Raw genomic sequence first — 12,932 nt, forward strand, 5'->3', positions numbered from 1 at the left:
GTTATTCGTTTTGCTTTTAATGGGATGGAACAGGAATTCAGTCAGTCTGAAAACATTAATTTTCCCACATCTGATCAGTATACTTCTGATAAAAGAGAATTAAATTCTTACCTATGAAACTGTGAAATGGAGCGCTTCTGATTTCCTAAGATTGTCAGTCTCATATGTTTGTTTCAGAATAAAACAAAACACTTGCAGTTATTAAAACACAAGTAGCACCTTGATTCAATTAAAAACGTTTGAAAGCTTCACTGGTATGTAAGCAGTTAAAATAGAATTTCAGCTTTAGTTTTTAGCCACGGTGGATTTAAATAGTGAAGTGGATCAATTTTATGATACCACCTTTGATTGTATGGCCGCTTCTGGATGGATTTTTATTGTATTGTTTTCCTTGACTAACACATAGCCGGTGAAGTGCAGCCCTGCTCAGGACAGACCTAAAGGAATTGTATTCATAGCAGTGTTTTACTGGATTTTTATTTTTTTCTTTTCCTGGGAGGTATTTTGATGAGGCTGTCCTGTGTTTCTTAAAGATGCTTGCAAATTCTATGAATTTGTTGAGAAAGTGAGAAATTGAAAGTGCTGGTTGTCTTGCCGAAATACCTGTGGTAGTGACACGCTGCAGTACTCTGAACAACAATAACTTCTGTAAATAACTTCCAAAGCTTTCAAAGCAGAGTTACTCTCGGTCTGTTTTGCATTCAGAAGTGCACTAACAATGTTTGGGCACCAAGAATGTCATTAATAAAAACGTCATTAAAGAATCCGTCTGCTAAATACAAAGTTCAGGGTGTACAGTTGACTTCTCAGGTCTTCTGTTTCTTTTGAGCCCCACTGGATATAAACATGCTCTTTGGGGTATATCTTGTAAAAGGACGTCTTGGATATTGCACCGCAGGCTTGTCCCAGAATGGCAGCAGCCTCCTGGCAGCACGCAGGCAAATTCTTGAAGGATACCTCTCTCGTCAAATGCTGAGGAAGGGCAGCAGAAATTCGGTTTAAAAGACTCTTCCAGTGATTTAAATGGGAAAGATGCTCCTAGTTGCTACTTTGTCTGCAATGGCAGCAGGTTGCTTAACGCAGAGCTTGGATGTCAGCTGGTACCTTGGGGGTGAAGTACCTTCTGGACAGGTTAAATGCTTTTTGTTGTGGAATTGGAGGGTTAGTGCCTGGACTAAGGCTACAAGTATATCCACTGTGTGCTGTAAGGGAGTGATGGAAGCATGACATATGTAGCAGAGTTGCAGCTTTTCAGACTGGTATTAAAAGTACATGTTCAGTCAGTCAATAATTTCGTGAGTTTTTCCTTTTGCAATTTATGCAATGAAGTATTGCAAGGGAGCATGTTTGCTGGACTCACGAGGAAGATCTAACTACCGTCAGCCTGATGTAACAGTTTTGAAAGCTTATCACTGTGCCTCTAAACTCTGTGTTCTCTATTTTTATGATTGCATTTGCTATCTTAACACATACCCATACCTGCAGATTTTGTAAGAGTTATGCAACTCTTCTCACCTGCAAAGCATTTTACAGATCCAGAGTCTTTGTCTTAGGTTGTTATGAATGCATCAATTTATAACTAGAATAAGCGACTATCCTTTGAATGCTTATCGTGAACATGAAGAGATGCCATTATACTCTAGTCTTACATCTTATCTCTCACTCTGGAAACAGAATACATCACTTGTTCATATTTTGTATCATTCCCCTCTTACAGGAATCCTGTTTACTTGTAAACCCCTGAAACTCCTCTTAAACACGAAATTTGTGTTCTAGGAATGAAATAAAAGAAAGAAATGCAGCCTCAGCTGCAACTTTTAATATATTTTTTTGTGAAACCAGGATTTTCAGAATGGTAAGCCTGTGTTCCCAGGGTCTGTTTGCAAGAGGCAAGGGGAACCCGTAGAAAGCTGTGTCTGTCTCTAGCTGCCCACCAGTTGCCTGCAACGAGTCACGAGTGTCTTTTGAACGCTCCTCTGCTCCTACTGCCTTCTTTCTTCTGGTCTTTCCCACTTAGACCCAGAATTCCCCATTGGCTCTCAGCCACGTTTTTTGCTCTACCTTTATCTCAGTGACGTCAGATGGAGACGGAGATTTCCATGTGTCTAAGGGTAGGCACATTGGCATTAATGCAGGACTGAGGAAGAACAGAAGGGAGACTCTATAGACCTTCTTTCCATCAGAGATGCTAAGAGGCTTGGCCCATGAAAAAATTTTCATTTAACATTAAATGATTGGGGTTTAATTTCGTAGCTAGTTCAGCCAGAAAAATGCTTGTAGCATAGACAAAGGGATGAAATACCACCTTCTTCACCCAGAAAAAAAGTGAAGAGTTAATATACCTCTATCTATGCATATATCTAGAGTATATTAACGATTATAGAGTATATTAAAGTGCCTGTTACTAAATAATTAAAAATATGTGATATGTACCCTAGTGTTTGAAGAAGTGTCTCTGACTTTGTGAATTGCCGTTAAGCCATGACAAGCGTTCTGTTAAATTACATAGTTTTACAGAAGTGACAATTTTTTTCCGGACCTAAGAATAAATGAGCACAGATACAAAAGTGGTTCCTTGGCTTTATCCTTGTGTAGTCTGAGCATACAAAAATATAACATTTAATTCATAAGAGTCCCAAAATACTAATCAAATAAGCACCTTAGTTTTTCTTTGGTAACCATCTTGAAATGAAAAGAGAATTCAAAAGTGTTCTTGCTGCTCCTAGCGTGATTGTAGCCTTATTTCCCTTCACTGGCTGGAGTGTTCTTGCAGTAAGTTATTCTTGCTTGTGGAGCGTTTTGGTGTTTGCAAGAGGTATATTACCAATGGACTAATAATCCTGGCTTCTTAAGAAAAACGTCCATTTCTTCTCACTGCGCTCCCTTACAAATTACTTGGTTTGAACATCTCTCTTTTAAAGCATTCAGGGAGCTGTTGTGTTATCAGAGTCAGACTTTTACGTGAATTAGGAGTTGACAATTAAAGGAAATAATTTAAAACTGTTAGATAAAGGGAAAAATAAAAAACTGCTTCTGTCAACTGAGACACAACAACCAGTAGGCTGCTGATAGTGAATATAAACATAATTTGCCCTCTACATAGCTATTAGAAGGCAGTGTACTTGTAGATTTAGTTTTGCTTATTATTTAGTTGTGTTTCAGCCTTACTTAGTCTGCATTGTGTATATGCATATGAAGATGCTGTTCTTCTCAAAGGGGATGTAGGCAAGCAGAATCAAGGAAGCATCTAGGCTGGAAGGGATCTCTGGAGATCAGGTGGTCCTGCCCCTACCCAAAGCAGGGCCAACTGCAGAGTTAAATCCGACCTAAAAGATGGATCAAACAAAAACTAAATCACTTTGGGGAATTCAATGATGCATGTACTTTTGAAAGCGGTGTTCTGCATGTCTTTAGGCATCAAAATAGTACATGTACAACTTCAAAGAAAGGGGCCATGCCTTCTCCCAAGATGTTGCTGTTTAACATTTATGATTATTTCTTTTGTTTTGTTGTGTTAGCATTCCAACAAGTTTGGTCAGAGGGAAGAGAATGCTCTTCTCTCATCTTCTACCCCTTACAAAATCAGGGGTCCAGAACAATGTTAAACTGGGAATCCCATCAGTATCCAAGCCCAGGAATCTTTTGGTGTCTTGAACGTCCCACAGATTTTATGATTCATGACCTTTAAAACAAATCTGTTGTAATGTAACTGGTTTGGGGGTTACAGGTTTTCAGAAAAACAGGAAATTTCCCCTGGGCGTTTTCACATCTTACTATTCTTCTGGGACAGGGCTGTAAAATGAGCTTTTCTTTTCTTGTCATCATTTTAGGTCAACACACTTTTTAATTTTTTTTTTTCTTTTCTATCAGGACTCTCTTTGTGGGCTTTCATTTTCTATTCACTGAGCTTTGCTTCAAGAATAATTATGTATATTCTGTATATTCTTTGAGTAATGATAGGATAAAACTATTTTTTTTCTCACATAAGTTTGTCTTAAAGTAAAACAAACAAAAAAAACCCAAATAGATGACCAAAAAACCCACCCTCCTAAAAAATGCAACAAAAATCCTTCAAAAAAAAAAAAAAAAAAGAATGTGAGAATATAAGCTCAAAAGGTGCATTTGCAAATAAACTTTGGAAAGACCCATGATATGACAAAGGAAAGGAATTAAGGAATTATAATAATCCTAGAACAAAAGCTAGTCCTTAAAAAAAATCAGTGGCACATAGAAGAGGCACACAAATAATAGAACATGTCTGTTTAGGAACATTTGATAAAAGTGGAAGAAAAATATATAAATAAAGGTATAATATAACATCAAATTGAGAGGGGAACTAACTCCTTTTTCTTTTGTTGTTTTTGTTTGTTGTTTTCTTTTCTTTAAATAGTTGGACAGACAGAACATTCCAGTGTGCCTTTGAAGGAAGACACCGAAGTTATGGACACAAGTCCGTCTGACTCAAGCACCAAGGACACTGTAGATACTGAGAAAGAGGATGCTCATACAGTTAAACAGTTGCCGTCTTTGGAAGAAGACGCAGAAGACCACGCATCTGAGCCACAGTCTTACGATCTGGGTTTTAAAAAGGTTTTTAAATTTGTTGGCTTCAGATTCACAGTAAAGAAGGAAAAGACAGGAAAATCAGAACCAGTTCAACTGCTTACCGTAAAAAAAGAAACACAAGTCCCTGAAGGAGCTGATGATCAAAAAGAAGTCAGCTCAGAAGAAACAGCGATGCCTGAGGATGCGCTGTCTGCAGAAGACAACACCAAAGACACACTGAAAAATGAAAAAACAGAAGATGAATCTCCTAAAACACCAGAAGCAAATGAGATTTGTTCTCAGTCAACTGCCTTAGCCACTGAAACTGCATCACCATTAAGAAAATTTTTTACTCAGGGATGGACTGGATTTAGAAAAAAGAAGAGTTTTAGGAAGCCTAAAGAAGATGAACTACAGTCTCCTACAAAAGAAGAGGAGCAAGAAAAAGAGGGGGCAACGTTAACAACTGAAACCAATGAAAAGGAGGAGAAATCTGAGTTTGAGAAGCAAGATGAAGAAAAAAATGTGACAGCAGTAACTATTGAAGCGCATGTGAAGGAGCAAAATGAAGGTGAAAAGCAGGAGTCAGAAGAGACTGTGTCAGCCATAGGAGTTGAAACATGTGAGAAGCAAGAGCTAATCGAGCCTGATGAGCAGGGACAAAAAGAGGATGTAGCAGCAACAGTTGTTAAAGAAAGTGTGAAGGAGGAAAAAGCTGAAGAAGATGGTCAAGAAAGGAAACTGGTGGAAGTCTCAGAAGATCTTGGTAAAAAGGAAGAAAAAACTGAAGAAGGAGAGAATGAAAGTGAGGTGACAGAGAAACCATTGAAAACAAGGTCCGTGGTACCTGTTACCACTGACAGTGTGAATGGAGAATTGAAAACATCCTCAGAAGTTCCACCTGTGGGAGAAAAAACAGAGTCAACTGGAGTCGAGTGTGAAATGGAGGACAGAACTGAAATATCTTCTGAAGAGAAACTCAAAGCAGGTTCTTTGGCAATTGAAAGTTCTAGTGAACAGCTTAAGAAATCTGAAGGAAGAGAAGGAGATAAACCTGCTCCAATGAGGGAAGAAACATTTGATGAAAAAACAGAAGAAGCAGAAATGAAAATGTTAGCCACATCAGAAGACATCACTGGAAAATTAGACACACAAGGAGAAGGACAAGATAGAACCACAGAGAAGAAAGAAAGCAAAGAACATGAGACAAAACTGAGTCTTGGTGCTCCTGGATTGAAGTCCTTTTCTACTTCTGAACATTCAGTTGACACGGAGGATGATCAGCAGTCAGTCAGACCCACTGATGAAGGTCTACAGGGAAAAACTGGCATAGTTATGACTGATACCATCAAACCAGATGAAATAACTCCTGAAGAGGCAGCAGGAAAGAGGCCTCCAGAAGGTATCACAAATGAAGCTGAATTGCTGTCTTCTCAAGAAAAAGCTAAACTACAAGGCAGCCCTTTAAAGAAACTGTTTACAGGTACTGGATTAAAAAAACTGTCTGGAAAGAAGCATAAAGGCAAAAGAGAAGAATCTAAGTTAGGGGAACAGGGTGAACCAATTCAGCACTTATCAGATTCCCCAGATAGCCCGGAAGAACAAAAGGGGGAGAGCTCTGCTTCTTCTCCTGAGGAGATGAATGAAATTCCTTCATTGGAAAAATCTGTAGATGGAATGCAGGTCACTGAAAATGAAGATGCTGCAATTTCAGATGTGGAACGAAAAAGAGAAAGTGTTACACCCTGGGCATCGTTTAAAAAGATGGTGACTCCCAAGAAACGTGTCAGAAGACCTTCTGAAAGCGATAAAGAAGAAGAAATTGATAAGACAAAGAGTGCTGCAGTGTCTGCAACTGAAAATGCTGTTGATGAAAATCAAGGAGAATTGAAAGAGAATGGGATGGACCAGAAACCAGAGAAAGCCACAGAAGAGCCCAAAAGAAAGGTTGACACATCTGTGTCCTGGGAAGCTTTTATATGTGTAGGCTCTTCAAAGAAGAGAGCCAGGAAATCGTCGTCATCTGATGAAGAAACTGAACATAAGCTTGGTCAAGAAAGCCAAAAAGCAGAAGAACCTGGACAGAGCAAAGAAACAGCAACAGATGCAATCCTTACTAGTTCTCAAGAGAGTGATCAAGGACAAGGGAATTCTTCCCCAGAACAAGCTGGAAGCCCATCTGAAGGTGAAGGTATTTCAACATGGGAATCGTTTAAAAGGTTAGTCACTCCAAGAAGGAAATCCAAAACCCGAATGGAAGAGAGAACTGAAGACTCTGTTGCAGGATCTAGCCTGGAACATTCAACATCAGATGGTGAGCCTGGAAAAGATGAATCGTGGGTTCCATTTAGAAAACTGATGCCTGGCCGTAGGAAGAAAAAGTCAGATGGGAAACCAGAACCAGCTCATCTTAAGCAAGCAAGAGAAGACATGGCAGAAACAAATGAAGAAGATTCAGATATTCCAGCTGTTGTTCCTTTATCTGAATACGAAGCAGCAGAGCAGGAGAAAATTGAAGCCCAACAAGCGAAAGATGCTGAAGCGATGAGAAAACGAACCTCAGAGGAAGACAAAGCAGAAAAATTAGAGGACACCCTAAGAATTGAGCAAGGACATGAAGGACTGGTACATGCAGTTACTGTTACCGTTGTGGAAGGGGAAAGGGCGATTACCAGTATTGAAGAAAGGTCACCATCTTGGATATCTGCTGCTCTGACAGAGTGCATTGAGCAGGCAAAAGAGGAGGAAGAGAAAGAAACTGAGAAAACATTTGAATCAAATGTTACTGTGGAAGAAGCAGTCATAGCTGCTAAGACAGTGCCAGAGACAAGAAAGGATACAAGGGATGACACCGCAGCAGGAGAGCTAGAGCTAACCTCAGAAGCAGTGACAGCTCTGGAGGAGACAGCAGAAGCTTCCTGTGCTGAAGAACCAATGGAAGCCTCCCTTGCTGAGGAGACAACTGAGATGGTTTCTGCTGTTTCACAGTTGTTAGAAACCCCAGATACTACAGAGGAAGTTACACCCGTACAAGAAGTAGAGGCCACTGAACAAAACTTGAAAGAATTAGACAAACAGACACAAAAAGTTCTCCAAGAAGTTGCTGAAAGAGTAAAGTCAGCAGATGTAGCCCAGTTGGTTAGTGAAAGAACTGTGACAGCAACTGTAATTACGACAGTGCAAGGTATTGAGTCAGAAGTGAAAGATGATACTGAAGATGGGAAAGTTGTAGATCAGGAAACTGTTTTGCTTGAACAGTCCTTGAAAAAAGAACACAAGGAGGATGACCTCCAGGCCCTGGGAAGTGGAGGGAGCACTCAGGGCCAAACTGGAGTTGAAGAGAATGTTCTGCAGGAAGGTTCAGAGAGAAGTGAAATATCTGCTGCAACAAAAGAAAGCACAGAAGGATGTGAAAAAGTAAATGTATTGAGAGATGAAAGCCAGTGGCAGGCATGTGAAGAACCAGTTGTAGAAGACCATGAAGAACCAGTTGTAGAAGACCACGAAGAAATATCTGAAGTTCAGAGAACAGTAGAGGAACCTTCATCACAAGACAGAGACTTTCACATTATCAAAGCAGTCACTCCCAAAGAAGAGTCATTTGCAAAGCAGGAGCCTTCAGAACAAGAGAAACTGCCTGTAGCAGATTTGACGGTAGATGAGACAAGAGATGAATGTATTCCAGAAGTGCAGACTGCAGTAAGTATTACATATAACACAAAGGTTCATCTGGGAAACAAAAAAATCAGTAAGTGTTAGATACTATACCTAATTTAGAACCAGGTTGTGGTAATATTACTGTCAAGGACCTTTGTGCAGCCTGAGGCAACTGAAGTGTGTTTCCAGTGAAACAGACACACAGATGTCCAGATGCAGCAGCCACTGAGGTGTGTATGCAGAGTGAGGTGGATACAATTCCTGCAGAAATGAGGTGGGAGATGGTGTGTGTGAATCAGAAAGTGCTGAAACAATTGCTATTAGAGCTCCTGCACAGCGCAGTGTGACTGAAGATACTGTATGAAAGCATGCAATACATATGTGATCCATATGGTACCATACATAGCAGATGGTATCTTCAGTCGCAGGCAGAGCTACAATTGTAGCTGAGCTCCTTTTGCAAAGAGGGGTAATAAAATGACACCACTAATCTCCAGCTTTAAATATGCAGGAGTTATCGTGGCTGTTGTGTTCTTACCTTCTTCCCTACCTCCCCGCCATCTTCTGGCTTAGTCTTTGTTTTAAGTGCTGTCTGTTGTCCCCTGCCCTCTGTTAAGTGAGCTGTGTGTCCTGAGAAACTGAACACAAGCTGGGATCTTGGTGAGCCACTAATCTGTGTCATCACCTCGTGCTCTTCCCGTAACCCTTCTCCTCCTGGTCATTTCTTCTGGTGCTTCTTCACCCAGAACATTCCTGGTCACTCCCTGCTTGTACCCTTTTTCACAGGTGTGTTATAATTCTCCACAGGTGCAGGACAAGACAGAGGATGAAACCTTTACCTTGGAGCTTACAGCTGAAGAGCCTTTGCAGCTTGAAGGAGAGGACAAAACCATCACTGTGGGACCAGAGTGCACAGAAGCAGCTGTCACTGTGGTCCCTGCTAAACCTGAAAGACAAGATGAAATTGCTGACTTAGACTCACAAGAGCAAGCTTGTACTAAAGGAGTTCCTAGCAGGGCACCTGCCCAGGGTGAGGAAAAGGAAGATGATACTGTGTTCCTTGGAGTAAAAAGCACAGAAGTCACTGTTACTGAGGTTCCTCTCCAGAATGAGGTAAAAACCTCTGCCCTTCCTTCAGAAGCAATTGGCTCAGAAGCAGCTGCAGATGCTGAGCAGAGTGTGAGGGATGGGGCTCGCAGGCAGATTACAGGAGAAGATTCTGTGCCCATCCTAGAGCCACAATGCAGAGAAAAAACAATTGAAACCCCTTCCCAGAGTGACGAAACCGAAGGCTGCAAAATAGAAGATGCTATGCTCAAAACTGAAACACACGTAGAGAGTGATACCACTGTCACTGAGGCTCCCACAGAGATTGAAGTAGACAGCGTATCTAATTTAGCATTGGCATGCCCAGGTATCACTGGAAAGGGAAGCACTGTCCTCACTGACGTAAGTCCTAAGAAATGTGAAACACTAAGCAGCTTAGCTGAAGAAGAGACTGTGGAAAAAGAGCAAGAACTTGTAGAAACCCGCAACTGTCAAGACTTTCAGAAAGAAGATAACAAAAATGAGCAATCGATGGCAAGAGCCAAAGATATATTTGAATCTGGAAAATGGGAAGCTGTGAGAGGTGATGAATGTTCAACTGCTGTCCAGCAAGAGGTTTTAACTGTGCAAGAAGAAGACTCTGACTCAGCCTTCCTACAAGCTGAAAGCTCAGAGCCTCTGAAAGTGCCTGTAGCAACTGCAGCAGTTGAAGAGCATGTCATGGCAGAAACGGTAACGCCTGCAGACCTGACAGCCAAAACTGTACAGCCCTTGGCAACCACACCAGAGCAAATGGCTTCTGAAGAGGTCCGGGTTACTACTGTTGACTGTTCAGGCTGTGGGACTGCAGAACTTGGTAGTGCAGAAGCACCTGAGCCTCAAGTAACTCCTGCTTCCATGAATGGAATATTAGAGGAGCAAGAGGGGCTGCAGAGTACAGGGCAACCTGAACAAAACGGTATTCCTCTAAGTGACAGTCTGTCTTTCACCCACGTGGAATTTGAGAAGGATGTTCAGTCTGTGACTATAGAGTCCCAGAGTACGAAAATTGTATTGAATGCCATTCACACGGCTGTTCACAAACTTGCAGAAACAGAAGAGTCAACTGCCTTTGAGTCAGAGCACTGCATTAAGTCCATAGGGAAAAGCCCATCAGATACAAATATATCTGAGCTTCTGAAAAGTACACAGGTGGATCATCAACTTCCAGTAAAAGAGAAAGAAATATGGAATAAAGAACAAGAGCTCCAGCAATCAGGAATAGTGAAAACTGCTACCTTAACAGAGCCTGCAGAAATTCATGCAACTGTAGAAAAAACAAAAGACATACTGTTAACTTCTGAGGTGCTGAAAGATGGACAAAGTCAGAATTCTTTAACAATTGTGACTAGCTCTGAAGATGTTTCAAGGGAAAGTGTGAGACTTCAGAAATCCACACTAGAACAAAGTACTTCAGAAGATTCAACCAAAGACCCCCTAGACGTACACCCACCAAAATTAAGGGAAAAAGAGGTTGGGCGGGTTATGGAAATCCCAGACCAACATACAGGTCAACAAATGTGCAGAGAAAGTGAGGAAGAACAACATCGGCTGCCAGTGGAAGATGGGAAAACACAGACATGGGAGGATGGTAGTTGTCAAGAAGGAACATCTTGTGATAGTCCACAAAGTCAGAACTTGGTGGTTCCTGAGGCCTTGAATGTAAGTAGCATTTTTAGCCAGCAATTCATTTTCTTTTTCCAAAGTAGCTTTGAGGGTCTCTAAAACTCTTGTGTCTCTATTTTATTTATTTATTTATTTATTTTTATTCTGGTGAAGGGCAACTGCTCCCCAGTTTAACAACCAACAGGCCACAGATTTATTTTTTTTTCCTTCTCACTTTACTGCTTCTTTCTCTGGCTACTCAACACTTTGTTTCTTCTCTGTACAGCTACCCTCACTTTAATGGCCTTTGACTTGGCCTGTAGTTTATGGTGATATTTCTGGGAGGTAGAAAAGGTGATTTCCAGTTTTCCTAGATACGCACTTGTATGGCACATGTTTAATATATGGGGTTTAATCTGCAAACACAGTTCCTCTCTAACAAAGCTTTTTAAAATTCTAGAGGATGTGAGTGTTGCCTTCCACAGTAAACCTGGAGTGCCTCATGTACCAAAGCTCTTTGCACTTCAGTGAAATCTCAATCAGAAATGATAGGGTACAGTCTTTCCCTAGGGTGTTTACTGCACTTGCTTAACTAAGTCATAAGACCTTTATCTCTATATTTGAGAACTGCTTGGAAAAATAAGATATTCTTGAGAGAGCAAGTTGTCATTAATAAAGCTTTTTCACTGTTGTACTTCTTTCAGATGTGCTAAGCATCCACGTGGCATTTGGAGAGAAGACAGACGTAGACAACAACTGACAATCCTGCGACAGAACCAGGAGCTTTATTCACTACCCTTTATTCTTGGATGTTAACATCTGCTCTTTTGAAGACCTCACCTTTTTTGTCATTTCTATTAAAAAAACAATGCCTTTAATGTTGGCTATATCCAACGTGTGTTCCATTTGAAGGTCATTTGCCTCTACCCAAAATATACTGTTTAGACTGGAGATGCACAACTGAGTGAATGGACAGACCACTAAAATTTGTGCCACAGTTATTACTGTCCCCTCACTTTAAGTGTCCTGTCTGTCCCATCTCCTTGAATCTTTTCACTCCTTCCTGAATCCCCCTACCTTCTTCTGCAGTCTCCCTTATCCCCCACATCTTCCATAGCTGCCTTGATTTGACCTATGAGTGGCTGTAGATGCTGCTCAGCTTGTGTGTGAGGGGAAGAGGAGGGCTGACTGATGAGAACATGAGACTTCTGGCCAAGTAGCAGATGTGTCTTTATCAAACAGCAGGAACTGGATCACGCACAAATTCTTGAGCAAGATGCTCAAGATTGCTGCCTTTCAGTCCCATTCAGGTATCTCTATCCATCCTTCAGTTGTACTTGTGCGGGCCTGATTTAGTCAGAAATCACTTCTACAGTGTAGCTTGAAAGGAAATTGAGAATACTCTTCTCCTGTTGTTCCAGACTTCGGGTCTCAGGACTGGACTGTAATGTGTTGAATATTTATATGTATGTCTTAAACCTAGTTCTGATTTTAATGTAGAGCTATGATACTTCTGTACTATTTAGGCGTACCCTTAAATGAATTTTTTAGAGTAGTCTAGAGAGGAAATTGATAACATTGGAGCAGAAATTGATAACATGTAGTTTCCTATTTATTGTTCCAGGTTTTTCCCCTTGTAAAATCTCTCAAAGACTTGGCTGTCTTGCTTTGAATATTTATATGTATGTCCTAAACCCAGTTCTGATTTTAATGTAGAACTATGATATTTCTAAAGACAAAAGGAGAGCCCTGACCTGTGTCAGATCCACCAACCACTTCTACTGGCAGTCCTCCCTGGTTTCTGAGAACAGTCCAGACTTACCATTTTTCTGCCATCTTCCTCATGTAGCAACCCCAGCAGTACCACAACCCTCAGATCACACCCCTCTTATTCCAGAGTCTGCTTATTTCTGGCCACTGCCCCATCCAACCCAAAGCCTGTACCCACACCTACAGCATCTAATGTCCTTCTTGCATACAAGCTTCCTCCTTTCCCAACCCCTGGCTGAACCTTTTTCCCACCACAGCATTTTCTGAAA

General features: G+C 41.0%; 1 protein-coding gene across 3 annotated transcripts in view; it reads left to right on the top strand.

Moving 5' to 3' along the window:
• AKAP12 (A-kinase anchoring protein 12) overlaps positions 1-11,771 on the top strand; it is a 28,151-nt gene extending 16,380 nt beyond the window's left edge. For 2 of the 3 annotated variants that reach the window (XM_082480409.1, XM_082480411.1), the window contains 3 exons: positions 4,391-8,244; positions 8,989-10,950; positions 11,598-11,771. In XM_082480409.1, coding sequence (XP_082336535.1) covers positions 4,391-8,244; positions 8,989-10,950; positions 11,598-11,606 — 5,825 coding nt within the window. In that variant the 3' untranslated portion in view covers positions 11,607-11,771. The remainder of the gene's footprint in view (positions 1-4,390; positions 8,245-8,988; positions 10,951-11,597) is intronic. The other variant, XM_082480410.1, reaches the window with a different exon arrangement.
• Positions 11,772-12,932: the final 1,161 nt, after the last annotated feature.

Source organism: Vanellus vanellus (genome assembly GCF_965231255.1).
Source record: "Vanellus vanellus genome assembly, chromosome: 3".
Taxonomy (NCBI): domain Eukaryota; kingdom Metazoa; phylum Chordata; class Aves; order Charadriiformes; family Charadriidae; genus Vanellus; species Vanellus vanellus.